Source organism: Symsagittifera roscoffensis, chromosome 1 (assembly GCF_963678635.1).
Source record: "Symsagittifera roscoffensis chromosome 1, txSymRosc1.1, whole genome shotgun sequence".
Lineage (NCBI taxonomy): Eukaryota > Metazoa > Xenacoelomorpha > Acoela > Convolutidae > Symsagittifera > Symsagittifera roscoffensis.
In genome coordinates, this window is record NC_087062.1 from 82,408,836 (window position 1) to 82,424,088 (window position 15,253).

A 15,253-nucleotide genomic window follows, 5' to 3' on the forward strand; every position below is an offset into this window, starting at 1 on the left:
TTCAGATTAATCCGATTTACACCTGATCTTCTTGCCATCTCATTGGTTTTGAAAGCTATTTGATTTGATGCTTATCGATAATGCGAGAATCAAATTGAAGTCCAACAGTCGCCGAAGTTTCAGCGCCTGAAACAATTGCCAGTGATTAAGAGTCGATGAACGTAGTTCAGACTCTTATATAGCTCGCGATGTTTTTTTCAGGAGAAGTTAAAATTTGTCCAGGCTCAAAGCCATTTTTTCTAAAGTTAATTTTATTTCCTTTGTTAAAAGTGAATGCAAACTCCAATATCGAGAAACAAAGTGTAAAAGTCCCGAAAAACGTGATCGACTTCTGGTTTCGAGAGTGGAGTTTAATTTTCAGATTTCCCAGCGATAAAAGTTATTTATCGGTCCAGTTTTCTCAAATTGGGTTAGTTTTTATCAAAAAAAGGGTCAATCCTTAATTGTTTTAGAATTTCAAAGAGATTTAAGGGCATTTTTGTTTTTTGAAATTCGAAAGTTGAGATTTTTTCAAAAAAAAACTAGTCTGTAGTTTTTTTTTAGTGTAATTGCATTCATTGACTCTTTTCCAACTGTGTGTTGGCTATGTTTTTGATTTTTTTAAGTGTGCTTTTGTCAATGAAGTGTTTGCGTTTAATTTTCAAAGCCACATCGAAACAAAAATATATTTTTTCTATTGATGACGCTTTTACTAGACGCCTTATGGTCAGTGGACTGTTTGTTAAACTCTTTCATGTCATAATTTCAAAAAATATGCAATTGCCGATCACAAAAATCAATTTTATCAAGAGTTATGATATTTGCCTTCTCTGCTATTACATATTTTATGATGATTTAGCAACTACTGCTTTAATTGAGTCTTTTTTTGTGGTGTCGTTAACATGCTTGAGAATAGGAAAACCCTCAAGGTCAGTTGTTTTGATGTGTTCGAGCCTTCACTTATTATAAGTATAATAACCTTTTTCAGCTATTTTGAATTGTTCATTGATTGTACACGAAATTTTCTGTTTTTTATTATATTTGAGTATTTCTTTTAATACAACTTAAGCTTGTACGCGGTTTTTATCTGGTGTTATGCATACCTACCACTCTTTAATAGTCACAATTAACGCAAGTCTTCCGCGATAGACCATATGACAGTAACTTTGTAATGAATTTCTTTTGAGTTCTGATTCATGCTACTAGCTGTTATTGATATTTCGCCTTGTCAATCCCTTAGAAGCGATCCTCTAAATGTAATTTCTGCAACCATATCTATGTTTTTTGTGCAGATCCAAGATGCTATTAAAAATGGCCAGCGAGGCGCAGGAGGCATTGACAGTGAGACAGGAATTGAGTTGTATCGGATTCTGGACGAGGAGAACATACAGGCAGTGCTCAAAGCCCACGACCAGCTGGCGGCAAACAACAGCAGAGCGGCTGCCGGAGCAATAAGACAGCAGTTTGCAGATGAACAACATGGTCGTCCTGTCGTGACTTCATTCGCTGCTGCTAACAGTAACGGACACTTAACTCCAAGACAGGTAAGAAGCCGAATGCGACGCTGTCAATGCTAAATAGTTTTTAATTTTAAAGCAAATAAATTAGATTAGCGGTATTGTCTCAAAGGGAAGGTCGACATATTTGAGATTAATTTTCTATTTTTTTTTTTCAAATGAAATCCGAATTGCACCTGGTTGAAAACCAACAAATACATGATTTTGATTCATTAATGACAAAAATAAAACCCCTTTTAATTGGAAAGTTGTCTCAAAATGCTACATGAAGCATCTATTTTTTTCAATCAATACATCATGTTTTGGCAATTGTAGGAGAAATCACTGCTGTCATTGCGCGCCTTCTCTGTGAATGGAGGAGGCAGTGGTGTCAATGGACCCCCCACTGAGAGCAGTTTGATGAGTGGGAGTGAGCCTCCCCCTGAGGTAGTGGACAGAGGAGAGATGCGCTTGGTGATTCTACAGAAGAGCGATCACCCTCTAGGCGCCACTATACTTAAAGACGGAGATCTCATCCGTATAGGCAGAGTGGTCAAGGGCGGTGTCATCGAGACCTCAGGTAGGCGACCCAATAAATTCTTCAGTAACTTAATAACGACTCAACAGCTTCTCTCTAATGTCAATATCTTGTATACCAGATTTACACAAGTGCAGTTTCCGATTCATACGTCAGTGTGTTTTGTATGCGTGGGCTTTTCAGATTGATGCTCGGATTTAGATAATGTGAATGAGGTTAATTAAGAAGCTTGACTCAAAGTTTTCTTAGAATTGGATCCATTTAACCAGCCAGAGGCCGAAGGTCATCTAAGCTATGTCTAGCTTAAAGAGATCACCTTATAAATTGCAGCGCACTTTGTTTTGAACCAGCAGTCATATGATTGCTGGGCACCATGACTACCGATGCGCCAGAACGCCATTTACGGTGATCGGCGAAGCAACTGTGTTTTTATGCAGTTCCTGATTTTTATTCGTCTTTAAGTAATCTGAAGGCAGTTTTGAAGCCGCTAATTTTAGTGCCTTTGAATTGATGCGAAGTTACGATTCGCCTCTGCATAAAGCTTAAGTTCCACTACGTTTCTGTCGGCGATGATAAAATAGCTGATTGAATGATGTTGACAGGTGTGATGAAGGAGGGCGATGAATTGGTGAAGATCAACGACATTGAGTTGAGCAGGATGAGTATAGACGACGTGTGTGACCTGCTGGCCTCTCTGACAGGCAGAGTCCACTTCCTCCTCAGACCCAAACACACCACCCACACTAAAAACGGAGTTGGAGGTGGCAATCCGGGATCACCAATGGACACTTTGGAGATGCTGAAGGCGTCTAGAACTGACACGGCTACGTCCATATTCGACGAACAAGTGGTCAGTACTCCGGGTTTTTTAAAGGTCAATGAACAAAATGAAGACCCGCATTTAGGTTTCGTTTTTTTTTCAGGGTTAGTTTTATCCAAAATAGTGAAAATCCATAATTATTCTGAAAATTAAAGGAGCTTTAAGGCCATTTATGTTTTTCTAATGCTTCAAAATTGTTTTTTTTTGTATTTTTCCTGTTTTCTAAGCACAATTTTAAGTGCACTTAGAGTTGCGTGTCATCGAGTTTTTGCAATTAGCAAGCGTTATTTAATCGGAATGGAGCCTTTTTTCGGGTTAACAACTAGTTTAACAAAATCAGTTGAATCACTTATGATGCTGCTAAAAATCATAATGCTGCTATGCTGACATGCTCAATTTCATGAAATTTCAACTTTAACTATTGTGGGTACTTATTACTACTGGGTAGTTTCAGGGGACTTGAAACTTTTTAAAGTTTTTACAAAGTCAGTTTTTTTTCGTCTCAACTGTTGTCTGCTGAAAGATATTCGGCCTTGTTTCCGCTTCTTAAGTTTTCATTTGCTAATTTGAGTTTGAATGGTCTTGCTTCGCATTTTGCCTAGAATTCGTGTTTGATACGTGTAAGGGATTGGGTTTTTTTTGAGACGCTTTGCAACCTTTCCACCAATTTTCAACAAAGGGTATCCACACAAAGACCACCTGCATTCTTGTGTGCCTGCATAGTCCCATGGTCTTTTTTTGCCTTACCCCTTGGTCTACAGTCTTCGAAAAAGTCTGAGGGGGAATATTTTACCGATATTTTTGATTTTTCGTTTCTGAAAACTTTTGACGTTTCTCGAGAACTACACTGCCAAACCTGGGTTTATGGATTCACGCGAAGTTTAAGAATTTGTGAATCTCTTCTGCATAAGCGGCTACACCCAGTTTTTTTTTAAAAAAACGACGATTCTCGGAAATGTCAACTTTCTAATTTGTTGACTGTTTTTTTTGCATTTTTTTCAATAACTATTTCGCCAAATAAGATATCGTAAATTACACTAGTTTGTTTACACTAGGTTAATCTTAGTGTGTTGTTACGAACCTTCTTTTTTAAACCTTACTCGCAAATAAAATTGTGCATTAAAAATGTTCACTTATTTGGAAATTTCACTGTAGCATTGGAAATTGCACAGCATCTCTTCTTTGCTTTATTTGTGACTAGTGTTCGGCTATTTCCTTTAAAGCTTCTGTGGCTGTTTGGTTTGGGTGTGCGACACTTAATCTCTAGGTCGCAGGTTCGAAGCTTCGACCTAGCCGATTTTTTGGCCAATTCGCTGCTAACTTTTGCTTTTTCATATTGCACTTTATAGAGCTGCTTTTTGTCGTATTGCCGCTAGTGTTTGCGAAGCGAAGATTTGCCTCTGTGTGGAAGTTTTGCTTCATAATTAGCTGCGCCCAGTTTTTTCTGAAAAAAAATATGGCCTTCAAACCAGTGAAAGTTTTGAAACTGACCGTTTTTTGGAAACTTTTTGACTCCACACGAAAATTACCGTGCCAGTTCTCAGGTCAAGTGTTCAATCGGAAAACCCGGTTATGGTTATCTTCTCTGCTAAAGCGGTCTCTTCATATATTTAGCAGAAAAAAATTTTGGATTTCGAAAAGTGAATTTTTTAAACTTTTGACCGTTTGTTAGAAACTTCGATGAAACAGTTTGTCTTTTCTTACAAATACCCTATCATATCTGAAATAAAGGATTCAGTCGAAAGAACCAGTTGCAAGATTTTTCCTACATAAGCGGCCTTTCCTTATTTTTTTTTGTAAATTTCCTAAAAATTTTTGTTCACTCTTCTGTCCTTTTAAAGGTTACCTATTGATCTTGTTTTCTCATCAAATTGGGCTATTTTTTGATCAAAAAAGGATCTATTCAAAATTTTTCTTGAAATACGAAACGCTTTAAGGCCATGTATTTTTTGTTCGTAACGCATAAGTCAAAAATTTTTCAAAATAGAATCATTTATTTTGAGTTTCGTTTAGCTTATTGACATTTTTCCAGTTAATATAACGAATATAACCATTGACAGTTAATATACCGACTATTGGTTATATTATTGCGTCAGTGCTGAGAAATAGGGGTGCTTAATTTGAAGCGAATGTAACATAAAAAGCAACATTGGTTTCTGCTCGCTGGGTGACGTAACAATTCTTAATCCAGAAAGTTAAAAAAATGCTTTTTGATTGTAAGACACAACAGCGGTTCTGGGTAAAGAGCATAGCAGCTCCTAGGTTGGTCTTTTGTTGATCTTCTCCCAAGTGAATAAAAGGTTTCAGAAATGAAGGGATTTTGGCTGTGCGATTGTAGGAGGATCAAATACAACAAATTGGTAGGATAGAAATAGTGTTCTTTTCTGAGCACTCGACTGACAGTGGTCACTTGGACCTGTTGCCACTGCGAACTACCACCCAGTACGCCAGGTGGCCGAGGGTTTTCCACTTCCAGGTAGCATAAACAAGAGATAAACCCAACCGCTAACCCAAAAATAAACAGTCAATCAGTTTTCCCAAATAACCACGAACACCTGAAATGCTAGAAACGAACCCTTGAAATTGTTTTGAGCTGAGTTGAATCGCTCTTGAGTTATTCAAATTAAATTTCACGGTGAGTTATCATACCGACTGTTTTAATTGCACAGAATTTGTTTTTGCTTGTCGAATTGCGCATTGTTTACACTAGGTTAATCTTAGTGTGTTGTTACGAACCTTCTTTTTTAAACCTTACTCGCAAATAAAATTGTGCATTAAAAATGTTCACTTATTTGGAAATTTCACTGTAGCATTGGAAATTGCACAGCATCTCTTCTTTGCTTTATTTGTGACTAGTGTTCGGCTATTTCCTTTAAAGCTTCTGTGGCTGTTTGGTTTGGGTGTGCGACACTTAATCTCTAGGTCGCAGGTTCGAAGCTTCGACCTAGCCGATTTTTTGGCCAATTCGCTGCTAACTTTTGCTTTTTCATATTGCACTTTATAGAGCTGCTTTTTGTCGTATTGCCGCTAGTGTTTGCGAAGCGAAGATTTGCCTCTGTGTGGAAGTTTTGCTTCATAATTAGCTGCGCCCAGTTTTTTCTGAAAAAAAATATGGCCTTCAAACCAGTGAAAGTTTTGAAACTGACCGTTTTTTGGAAACTTTTTGACTCCACACGAAAATTACCGTGCCAGTTCTCAGGTCAAGTGTTCAATCGGAAAACCCGGTTATGGTTATCTTCTCTGCTAAAGCGGTCTCTTCATATATTTAGCAGAAAAAAGTTTTGGATTTCGAAAAGTGAATTTTTTAAACTTTTGACCGTTTGTTAGAAACTTCGATGAAACAGTTTGTCTTTTCTTACAAATACCCTATCATATCTGAAATAAAGGATTCAGTCGAAAGAACCAGTTGCAAGATTTTTCCTACATAAGCGGCCTTTCCTTATTTTTTTTTGTAAATTTCCTAAAAATTTTTGTTCACTCTTCTGTCCTTTTAAAGGTTACCTATTGATCTTGTTTTCTCATCAAATTGGGCTATTTTTTGATCAAAAAAGGATCTATTCAAAATTTTTCTTGAAATACGAAACGCTTTAAGGCCATGTATTTTTTGTTCGTAACGCATAAGTCAAAAATTTTTCAAAATAGAATCATTTATTTTGAGTTTCGTTTAGCTTATTGACATTTTTCCAGTTAATATAACGAATATAACCATTGACAGTTAATATACCGACTATTGGTTATATTATTGCGTCAGTGCTGAGAAATAGGGGTGCTTAATTTGAAGCGAATGTAACATAAAAAGCAACATTGGTTTCTGCTCGCTGGGTGACGTAACAATTCTTAATCCAGAAAGTTAAAAAAATGCTTTTTGATTGTAAGACACAACAGCGGTTCTGGGTAAAGAGCATAGCAGCTCCTAGGTTGGTCTTTTGTTGATCTTCTCCCAAGTGAATAAAAGGTTTCAGAAATGAAGGGATTTTGGCTGTGCGATTGTAGGAGGATCAAATACAACAAATTGGTAGGATAGAAATAGTGTTCTTTTCTGAGCACTCGACTGACAGTGGTCACTTGGACCTGTTGCCACTGCGAACTACCACCCAGTACGCCAGGTGGCCGAGGGTTTTCCACTTCCAGGTAGCATAAACAAGAGATAAACCCAACCGCTAACCCAAAAATAAACAGTCAATCAGTTTTCCCAAATAACCACGAACACCTGAAATGCTAGAAACGAACCCTTGAAATTGTTTTGAGCTGAGTTGAATCGCTCTTGAGTTATTCAAATTAAATTTCACGGTGAGTTATCATACCGACTGTTTTAATTGCACAGAATTTGTTTTTGCTTGTCGAATTGCGCATTGTTTATACGAGAAACAATTATTGAGTCACTGATTGTTATAAATTTCATAAGACTGTCGGTAAATTTCATAAGAGTGTATCTGAAATCTGGAAAAATAGTGCAAGCCTCGGGAAAAATAGTGCAAGCATCGGGAAAATTGTGTTACGGTACAAATTGCAAAAAATAGTTCCCAGTCTAAATCGCATAATTTGGTAAGAAGCTTTTTTCATGCAATGTGGCTCAATCATACTGTGCAAACTGCTTTTTGGACTTAGACTTGAGGCTAAATTATTTATTTATAAGTTTTGATCTTTACACTATTGGATGTTTCTGAAACCCAAATACATCTTGACTCAGTCGTCCATAAGGATCGTATGAGTGACGCCTTGAATCTAAATCTGTACAAATATTTAGGTTAACTTTTAAACTAGCTTTTAGCGATTCGTTAAACATTGACACGTGCATCTTTGCCCTTCAAAAATTACCAAAATTTTTATAGACGAGTTTTGGCATTTAGTTCTGAGCAGTGTCGATGTTTATGTTGTTTCAGCTTCACGTGCGGGCGTTGTTCGACTTCGACCCGGAAGATGACGAGTATGTTCCGTGCAGGGAATTGGGCATTCCTTTCGACAGAGGCACAGTGTTACATGTGATGAACACCCAGGATGCAAACTGGTGGCAGGCGTTCCCAGATCACGTGATAGGTCTCTCTGCTGCAGGAGGGGCGACAGGAACGGACAGTGAAAGTGCAATGACGGGATCTCTTTTGGCGATCCAGAGCCAAAACTCACTCGCGGGTCTCATTCCATCTCACAAGTTCTGGAAAAAGTCAGTGGATGAGTTATTGATAACCATTATAGAAAAAGTTCTGATAGACGGAATGAAATAGAGCAAATTTCATATTTCAGAATTTTGTATGGAATCATTACTATGACAGCTTTCTTTCAGATATCATTTGTTTCTAAAGGTCGCCATTTCAAGTTTGCATGTAAAAATCTTTAAAAAAGATAACAGATTGCTCTTTGCTTATTTAGTTTATCCGAACTTTTTATAACTTATTATAAATATATCAAGGTCATATTTGCTGTATTTTTGGTCTTCAAAATTTTTCAACAATTTTTTAAACTGAATATCTGGGCTGCCGTTTTGGTCATAAAATTATTTCAATAATTTTATCTGCTGAAAATTGAAGTTTTTTGCGATGATAGCTATTTTGCTTCTCTATAAGTTCATTAAATCATTAACGTTAACGGACCTTGACATGATTTGAATTTTTTTCAAGAAGAGAAGCGCTGCGACTGATGATAGAGACTACAAACCAGCACCACGAGTCCATGAACGAATCTAGTTCCAGAAGAGGGGGTGGTGCATTGTGCTGCGGGTCAGGGGCGAGGGGGAGGAGGGGTAACAATAGAGTGGAGAGTAGATTGGGCGGGGGACCTCAAGTGAACCCTAGTGCCATTCAAGTGCTCAGCTACGAAGAGGTGAGTAGCACGTAGATCACCTGTTTGAAAGTCGGTGTATACAAAACAAATATTAGGGCTAGTATCAGTTCTTGTCAAGTAAAGTCGTAGCCGTTATGAAAAGAAATTTCCTAGCGATCGTTCTTCCGATTGAACCTCAAAGTTTATTCGCTCAAAATACCCTGCCAAAAATAAGATAAATGGTTCAATCGGAAGAACGTGCGCTAGGAAGTTTCTTTTCATAACGGCTACGAACATAATGTTGTTGAAAAAGTATGTTAGACGTTTGTTTGTTTGGATTTTTTGAGTTTCCCCGAAATTTGAACACTGCGGTTATATTTCTGAGATTGAGTTTCAATTCAAAAACTTATCATCAGGGGCGGATCTAGGATTTTCTCGAGGGGGGGGGGGTGGCGGATTTTCAAAAAAATTTCGAAAAATTTGTCGACCTTTTCTTTTTTTTAGGTCGACTAAATTGATTTTCCGAGCTCTCCTAAAGCACTAAAAAGACCCTGTTTTGGTCGAAATTTCTGCGCCGCAGGCAAAATTTTTGAAAAACAGACCAAAAAAGGCGTTTTTCGGCATTTTTTGGAAAATTGTGATTAAAAAATCGCGTTTTTTCGGCGCGCGCTCCGCACTCAAAATTAGTATATATTGGTCGGCGCCTTTAGAAAAATTTTAGGGCCGATCGGCCAAAAATCTATTTCTTAAAAAGTGCCAAAGGGGGGATCCTTTGGGTCGGCTGGGGGTCGAATCCCTGAGGGGGGAACGTCCGTTCCCCCCCCCCTAAATCCGCCCCTGCTTATCATCAATCAAAATAGCTCAAGTTGAATGAATTAGGAAGTGATGTTTATGTTGTTCAGTTGAAATGTGATCATAGAATTTTCGGAATAAAATTTGTAAATTTTTATTATTAGGTGGGGCTGTACCGCCCAGAGACTGGAGTTCCTCGACCTGTGGTGCTGGTCGGTCCCTCCAAGATAGGCAGACTGGATCTAAGACAGAGACTAGTGTCCAAACAACCACACGCATTCGCTGCCGCAGTGCCACGTATGTTAAAGAGTCGTTGAACGTAGTTCCAACTTTTACATAAGGTCGTGATGATTTTTTTTCAGGAAAAGTTTTGAAACTTGATCAGGCTCAAATTTACATTTTCTCAAATTGAGTTAATTTTTCTTTGTAACTCATAATCAGTAGTTTTTTCTGCGTCCAGTTGTTTGTTTATTAACATTTTTCTAACTGAGTTGGCTATCTTTTGCTATTCAGACTCAAATTTATTGAAGTGTGAATGAAATCATTCACTTCTTTTGGAGACGTGCTTAGTTTGACGATGAGTTTAATATCTATTTTCAAAAATATGAGTATGATGATTAAATTTTACGGGCATAATGTAGTCTGCAGCCTTATTGCTTTGAAAAACATCAAACCTTTCCGATAATTTAATTAGATTTAGAAACAATTAATTTCTGTTTTTTGAGCCAATATATGTGGTCGGAGCACTAATAACTGTCAATGAACGTATTGCAGATGCTTATATAGGTCCTGTTGATGTTTTGCCGGGAACGATTTTAAATTTTGATTGCGCTCAATTTTGATTTTTGGTGGTTTGATTTTGTGCAAATAGAGCAAAAAACGTGAGCGATTTTTTGCTTAGAAATTGGATTTTAGTTTTTAGATTTTTTGTACCGGGATAAAACTGCCTATTGATCCAGTTTTACTAAAGTTGGGCTAGTTATTCGAGAGAGGTAATCACATAATTTGGTTTCTTCGAAATTTGTAAATTTCAAAAAATGCACTCATTTCATTGTTTCTCTTAGTTCAATGATACATTGACAATTTTCTGTTGCCTTTAGTTTTCCATCAAATAGGTGTCATTCATGAAAATATCTTGATGTAAATTATTTGTCTATGGAAACTCGAAATTTGACAATAATTCACTTGGTAGGTTTTTTTTAGTTCGTTAACGCTTCTCAACTGCATTTTGTCAATATTATGCTTTGAGAATTTGATAACAAGAGTAGCCAGTTGCTGTGTAAGTGTCAAGGAGAATTTTTGACCACATTAATCATAGCAAAATTTTATTTATTTCTTTTGCCCAAATTTTTACCCTTTCAGAGGGCGAGGATTGAAAGTAAGCTTGGTAGTGAGATCATATTTGCTAGAATAATGCAAAAAAAGATTGTTGAATCAGATTGAGACTTCTCAGAGATTAAAATTAATTGACGACGCAGGTTTAATCCAGTCTGTAAGAAACTTAGAAGTACAATATTCCTACCACGGTAGTTATTGCAAAAAATATTCTAAAATTTGTGTCTTTTTCTGGTTTTGTAGCCTTGAATTGAATTTAACTTCCATTGGATAATTTAGTCTGAAAATATGAAATATTTTGACTGCTTTTTATCAACACTGATCGGCAGAATTTTCGATCTTCATTCCTGATTTGGCATGAGTTAAAAACATCCTAGGCTATAGTTCCGTTCCAGCCCTGCTCGTCGTAATAGAAATATTTAGACCCGTTCTTTTGACACAGACTTTTTCGATAGTTATGTTTTTCTGCCGATCTGAATTACGACTGAATGAGCTTTAGTAACATACCAAAATTGTTCTCCTTCGAGCTTTATTTGAGGACAAGTGAAAAACTATGTACGCTATGTTTTTTGTGCCTTACTTTGACAAAGGTTGGATCAATTATGAGCCGAGTGTTGTCTCGCTCAAAGCGAAAGCGGTAACAAAAGCGGCTGGTCAATGAGTATAAGCAATAACACAAGCAGAAAAGCGGTTTGATATTTCTAATCCCCTCAAGTTTACCGAAAAAGATGGCAGGTAATTTTTCTGATTTGAAGTCGATGTCTGTATTCGAACAATTGCTGAAAACTATTTCGATCGCTCAAATGGTCTGAAAACCCAGTCATATAAATTTCACTGCTCGTAATTCATAAAAATGTTTTTTCAGCTCTTCTTCATTGTAAAGAAACTTTCCATAGTGAAATTTGTGGAAAATTTTTAAGCGAATAAGCGGGACACTTAAATAAGCGAATCTGCGAAGAGCGATTTTAAAAAAGCTGCGATAAAAAAATGATTTTAAAAAGTGATGACAATACTCTGATTATGAGCCATGATTTGCTTCAAACCCTGTATTTGTAAAATCATAATTAAAAGACGGCGTGAACAATCTTCCGGGATTTTTTTTAAATGTAGTCATTGAAAGGTGTAGTTTGTCGACTTAATCAGATGCATTTAAATTTTGTATAGTTTTGTAAGCGACGAAAATGATAAATCCGGTCAATGATAGAAGTTTGACGAATTGCAATGGCTTTTTGAAATACTTGTTTGTATTGCAATATTTTGATATTATTGCAGACACCACCAGGGCGCCTAAGCCGAGTGAGCGGGACGGAGTTGACTACCATTTTGTGAACAAACAAGTATTCAGGGCCAAGTTGGATGAGGGAGAGATACTGGACCACTATGAGGTGGAACGACATCTGTACGGCACCTCAGTCTCTGCCATCAGGACAGTTGCCAGAAACAACAAAGCCTGCATGCTCTGTCTACACCCAAAGGTAGCTTACTACTCAATGTTTACACAAGCAATGCTTGTGTTATTGTATGTACTATCTTTTTTTCCAACCTAAGTCGTAAGTATTGTTGCGATAAAGTGTTCTTTTTAAAAGTGTTCATTTTGATCAACAAGACTGCTCGTATATCAGGGCAAAGCCCTGAATGTTCAGACTGTCCCTTAATTCATCGAATAGTTTCTAGGAAAAGAAAATATTGAAAACCTATAAACTTTGGACAATATCAAAGTGTAAATTAGATCACCAATTAGCTAGTCTCAGTTCAATTTGGAACGATTTTGTTGAGTGGAATAATTCGCGTTACGCTGTCCGCATTCAGAATAAACTCTTAAAACCGCGCATAATTTAGTCCAGAACATGGCATATTTGGCAATTTTCAACAGAACTTTACAAAAAATAATCGGAGAGGAAATATTTTTTCACATTTGAACTCAGTAAGTCGATATCTTTAATGGGGTAAAAAAAATTTCTTGAATATTATTATTTCGATCGATGAAAATTGACTGAATAAAAAAACTACACCGAGCATAAATATTCCGTTTTCTTCGAAAGTCGGAACAATAACCACCTATTAAATACAGCCAATGCTAAGGATTTTAAACACAGATTATTATTGTTCGGACTTTTGCAACGAAACTAACGGAATATTTGTGCTCGGGTGGTTTTTTTCTTCGGACAAATTTTAAATTTTCAAAAAATCGACTTTTTAACTCGCCACTTTTGACGGGATTTTTTTATATCATTCAAAAAGTATTCTTGTCCTGAGTTTAAATTTGGAAAGATATTTCACCTGTGATCATTTTTGTAAAGTTATGGGGGTTTAAAAATTGCTAATTTTGGACAAATAACGCGCGATATATTTCGCTCTATTAACGCGTAAGCGGAGATTTAATCCCTCATAGAAATCGTTCCAAATTGGTTGAAGGAAGCTTATTTGCCATAATTGATTAGTTACTAGAAGCTAAATGTATCACTTTGTACTTAATATGGCGTGTGGGGTGATGATTTTCACAAAAATCTCAAATTGAAAAAAAAATTCATTTTATTTTAATTACATTTAATTTTTTCATGTTATTACTGCTCCATAGACTGCTCTTTAAATTGAGGCATGTTAGTTGGTAAATTTCTTTTTTTTTCAAATTGACTGGTGCTGCTAATGCGTCATAGTTGGTGTGCGTCACTTAAGAAATTTTGAATACTCAAAGTTTTACTTATTCAGTTTTTCCATTTAGCGTTATTGTTCATATTTTTGCTTGTGTATGCGAAGTGCAAATTCGCCTTTGTGTTTGAAACTGTACTTTCATCTACTAGTAGGTGCAGCAGTTATTTTTTGACGCTGAATTTTTCATCTACTAGTAGGTACAGCAGTTATTTATTGACGCTGAATTTCAGTTTCAATTGCACAACTTTTTAACATAATCTTTTTTTTTGGTCGTTTGAAGCGGATATTCATTTATGAGTATTTTTTGGAAAAGCAAACATTCACAAACCCGGTGAAGTTTCAGTTTATCGCTTAAAACAGCCACATAAACATTGCTTTGAAACATGGCTGAAATTTTTTGTCTGCAGCTTAGTTTTTGGTCGGAACTACCAACTGGAAACAACATAATTTTTTCGGCCTTGTATCTTTTGCCTTCATGTTAGAATCTTTTTCGTGCAGTATGGTACTTTTGTGTTTATGGCCCCTGCGAGTATCCATGACTAAATAGGTCTTTGTGTGTTTCAGACAATAGCGGGTCTGCGGAATGCACTAGTGATGCCCTTCGTAGTCTTCATAGCCCCACCCGGATTCGAACAGCTGCGCATTGTGTCCAGAGACATGGGAAACACCCTTAGGGTCAGTACTAGATACAAGAGATAGTCATTGTAACAAAACTGTTGTATATAAAAGCGAAGCTCCTATTGTTCTGACTGAACTCTTAGGCAAAATAAAAAAGTTTTTTCCTTGTTTAATTGATTAATAAGAAGTTTTTTTTTCTCATTTTCTGATTAGTTTAACCCGTGATGCTATTTAAAGTACGAAGGGATGTATTTAGCGTCGCGTATTTTGAAAATATGACCAAATAACTGCTTCAATTCAATTTGGAACGATTTTTCCGCCATGTTATAAGAAAGCAATATATCGCGCATTAATTATCCCTAAGTGGCCAAATTAGCAATTTTGAACCGACCACCCCGTCACGAAATCAATCTGATCGCAGGTGAATTTGTTTGCATGTGAGCTCCTGATAACAATATTTTAAGATGAAAAACAAATTTCCGTCAAAACCGGTTAATTAAAACTTAAACTTGACTGATTGAAAAACCACCCCAAACGTAAATATTCCGTTGTTTGTGAAAGTCGGACCAAAAATTAAAAACACTAATGGCTATAGATTTAATAAGCGTTAGCTTTGAATAGCTGATTACATGCGAATGTTTGTAATTTAAGGTTTCTTGTTGTGGTCGTAACTTGTTCGGCTGGGTTTCCATACTTACTTTTATTGTAGGACACAAACAACATTGTGAGCCCAGTGTTAACATATATATATTTTTAAGAGTAATGAACCTAATGATTTTTTTGTTTTTTTTTCAGAATTTTTCTGAAGTTCAGTGCTTTTCCAAAAAGTGCTTTGTTAAAAGGAAGGCAAAATTCACTATTGAACAGCAAAAGTGGAAAGGTCACGAAAAATGTGATCGACTTCTGATTTTGAAAATGAAAAGGAATAATCAGATTTCCCAGCGAAATAAAAGTTTACGTATTGATCCAGTTTTCTCAAATTGGGTTAATTTTAACAAAAAAGTGTCTAGATTAAATTATTTTGCAAATTCAAATAGCTTTAAGGCCATATATTTTTTTCTTTGAAATTCAAAAGTTGAAAGCTCTTGAAAAATTAAGTCAGTTTTTTTGCGTGCATTACTCTTTTCCAACTGTTAGTTGACTATGTTTTTAAAAAAATCGAACTGCAAAGTTTATTCATAGTTAAACGGTATGATCTATCTATGCCCGCTTTATAAACGCGCAGTCGTTGCTGCATTATAATAGTGTAATCCATTACGCTATGGC

At 36.4% G+C, this 15,253-nt stretch overlaps 2 protein-coding genes across 2 annotated transcripts in view; both read left to right on the forward strand.

Moving 5' to 3' along the window:
• The window catches only part of LOC134851058 (intraflagellar transport protein 57 homolog), a 166,380-nt gene that overhangs the window by 68,167 nt on the left and 82,960 nt on the right, over positions 1 to 15,253 (forward strand). The gene's annotated exons all lie outside the window — the stretch shown is intronic.
• Positions 1 to 15,253, forward strand: part of LOC134851051 (uncharacterized) — a 69,300-nt gene that overhangs the window by 45,447 nt on the left and 8,600 nt on the right. Inside the window, exons 11-18 of the mRNA XM_063866949.1 lie at positions 1,272 to 1,523; positions 1,812 to 2,055; positions 2,616 to 2,863; positions 7,717 to 7,994; positions 8,449 to 8,650; positions 9,547 to 9,679; positions 11,990 to 12,192; positions 13,934 to 14,044. Coding sequence (XP_063723019.1) covers positions 1,272 to 1,523; positions 1,812 to 2,055; positions 2,616 to 2,863; positions 7,717 to 7,994; positions 8,449 to 8,650; positions 9,547 to 9,679; positions 11,990 to 12,192; positions 13,934 to 14,044 — 1,671 coding nt within the window. The remainder of the gene's footprint in view (positions 1 to 1,271; positions 1,524 to 1,811; positions 2,056 to 2,615; positions 2,864 to 7,716; positions 7,995 to 8,448; positions 8,651 to 9,546; positions 9,680 to 11,989; positions 12,193 to 13,933; positions 14,045 to 15,253) is intronic.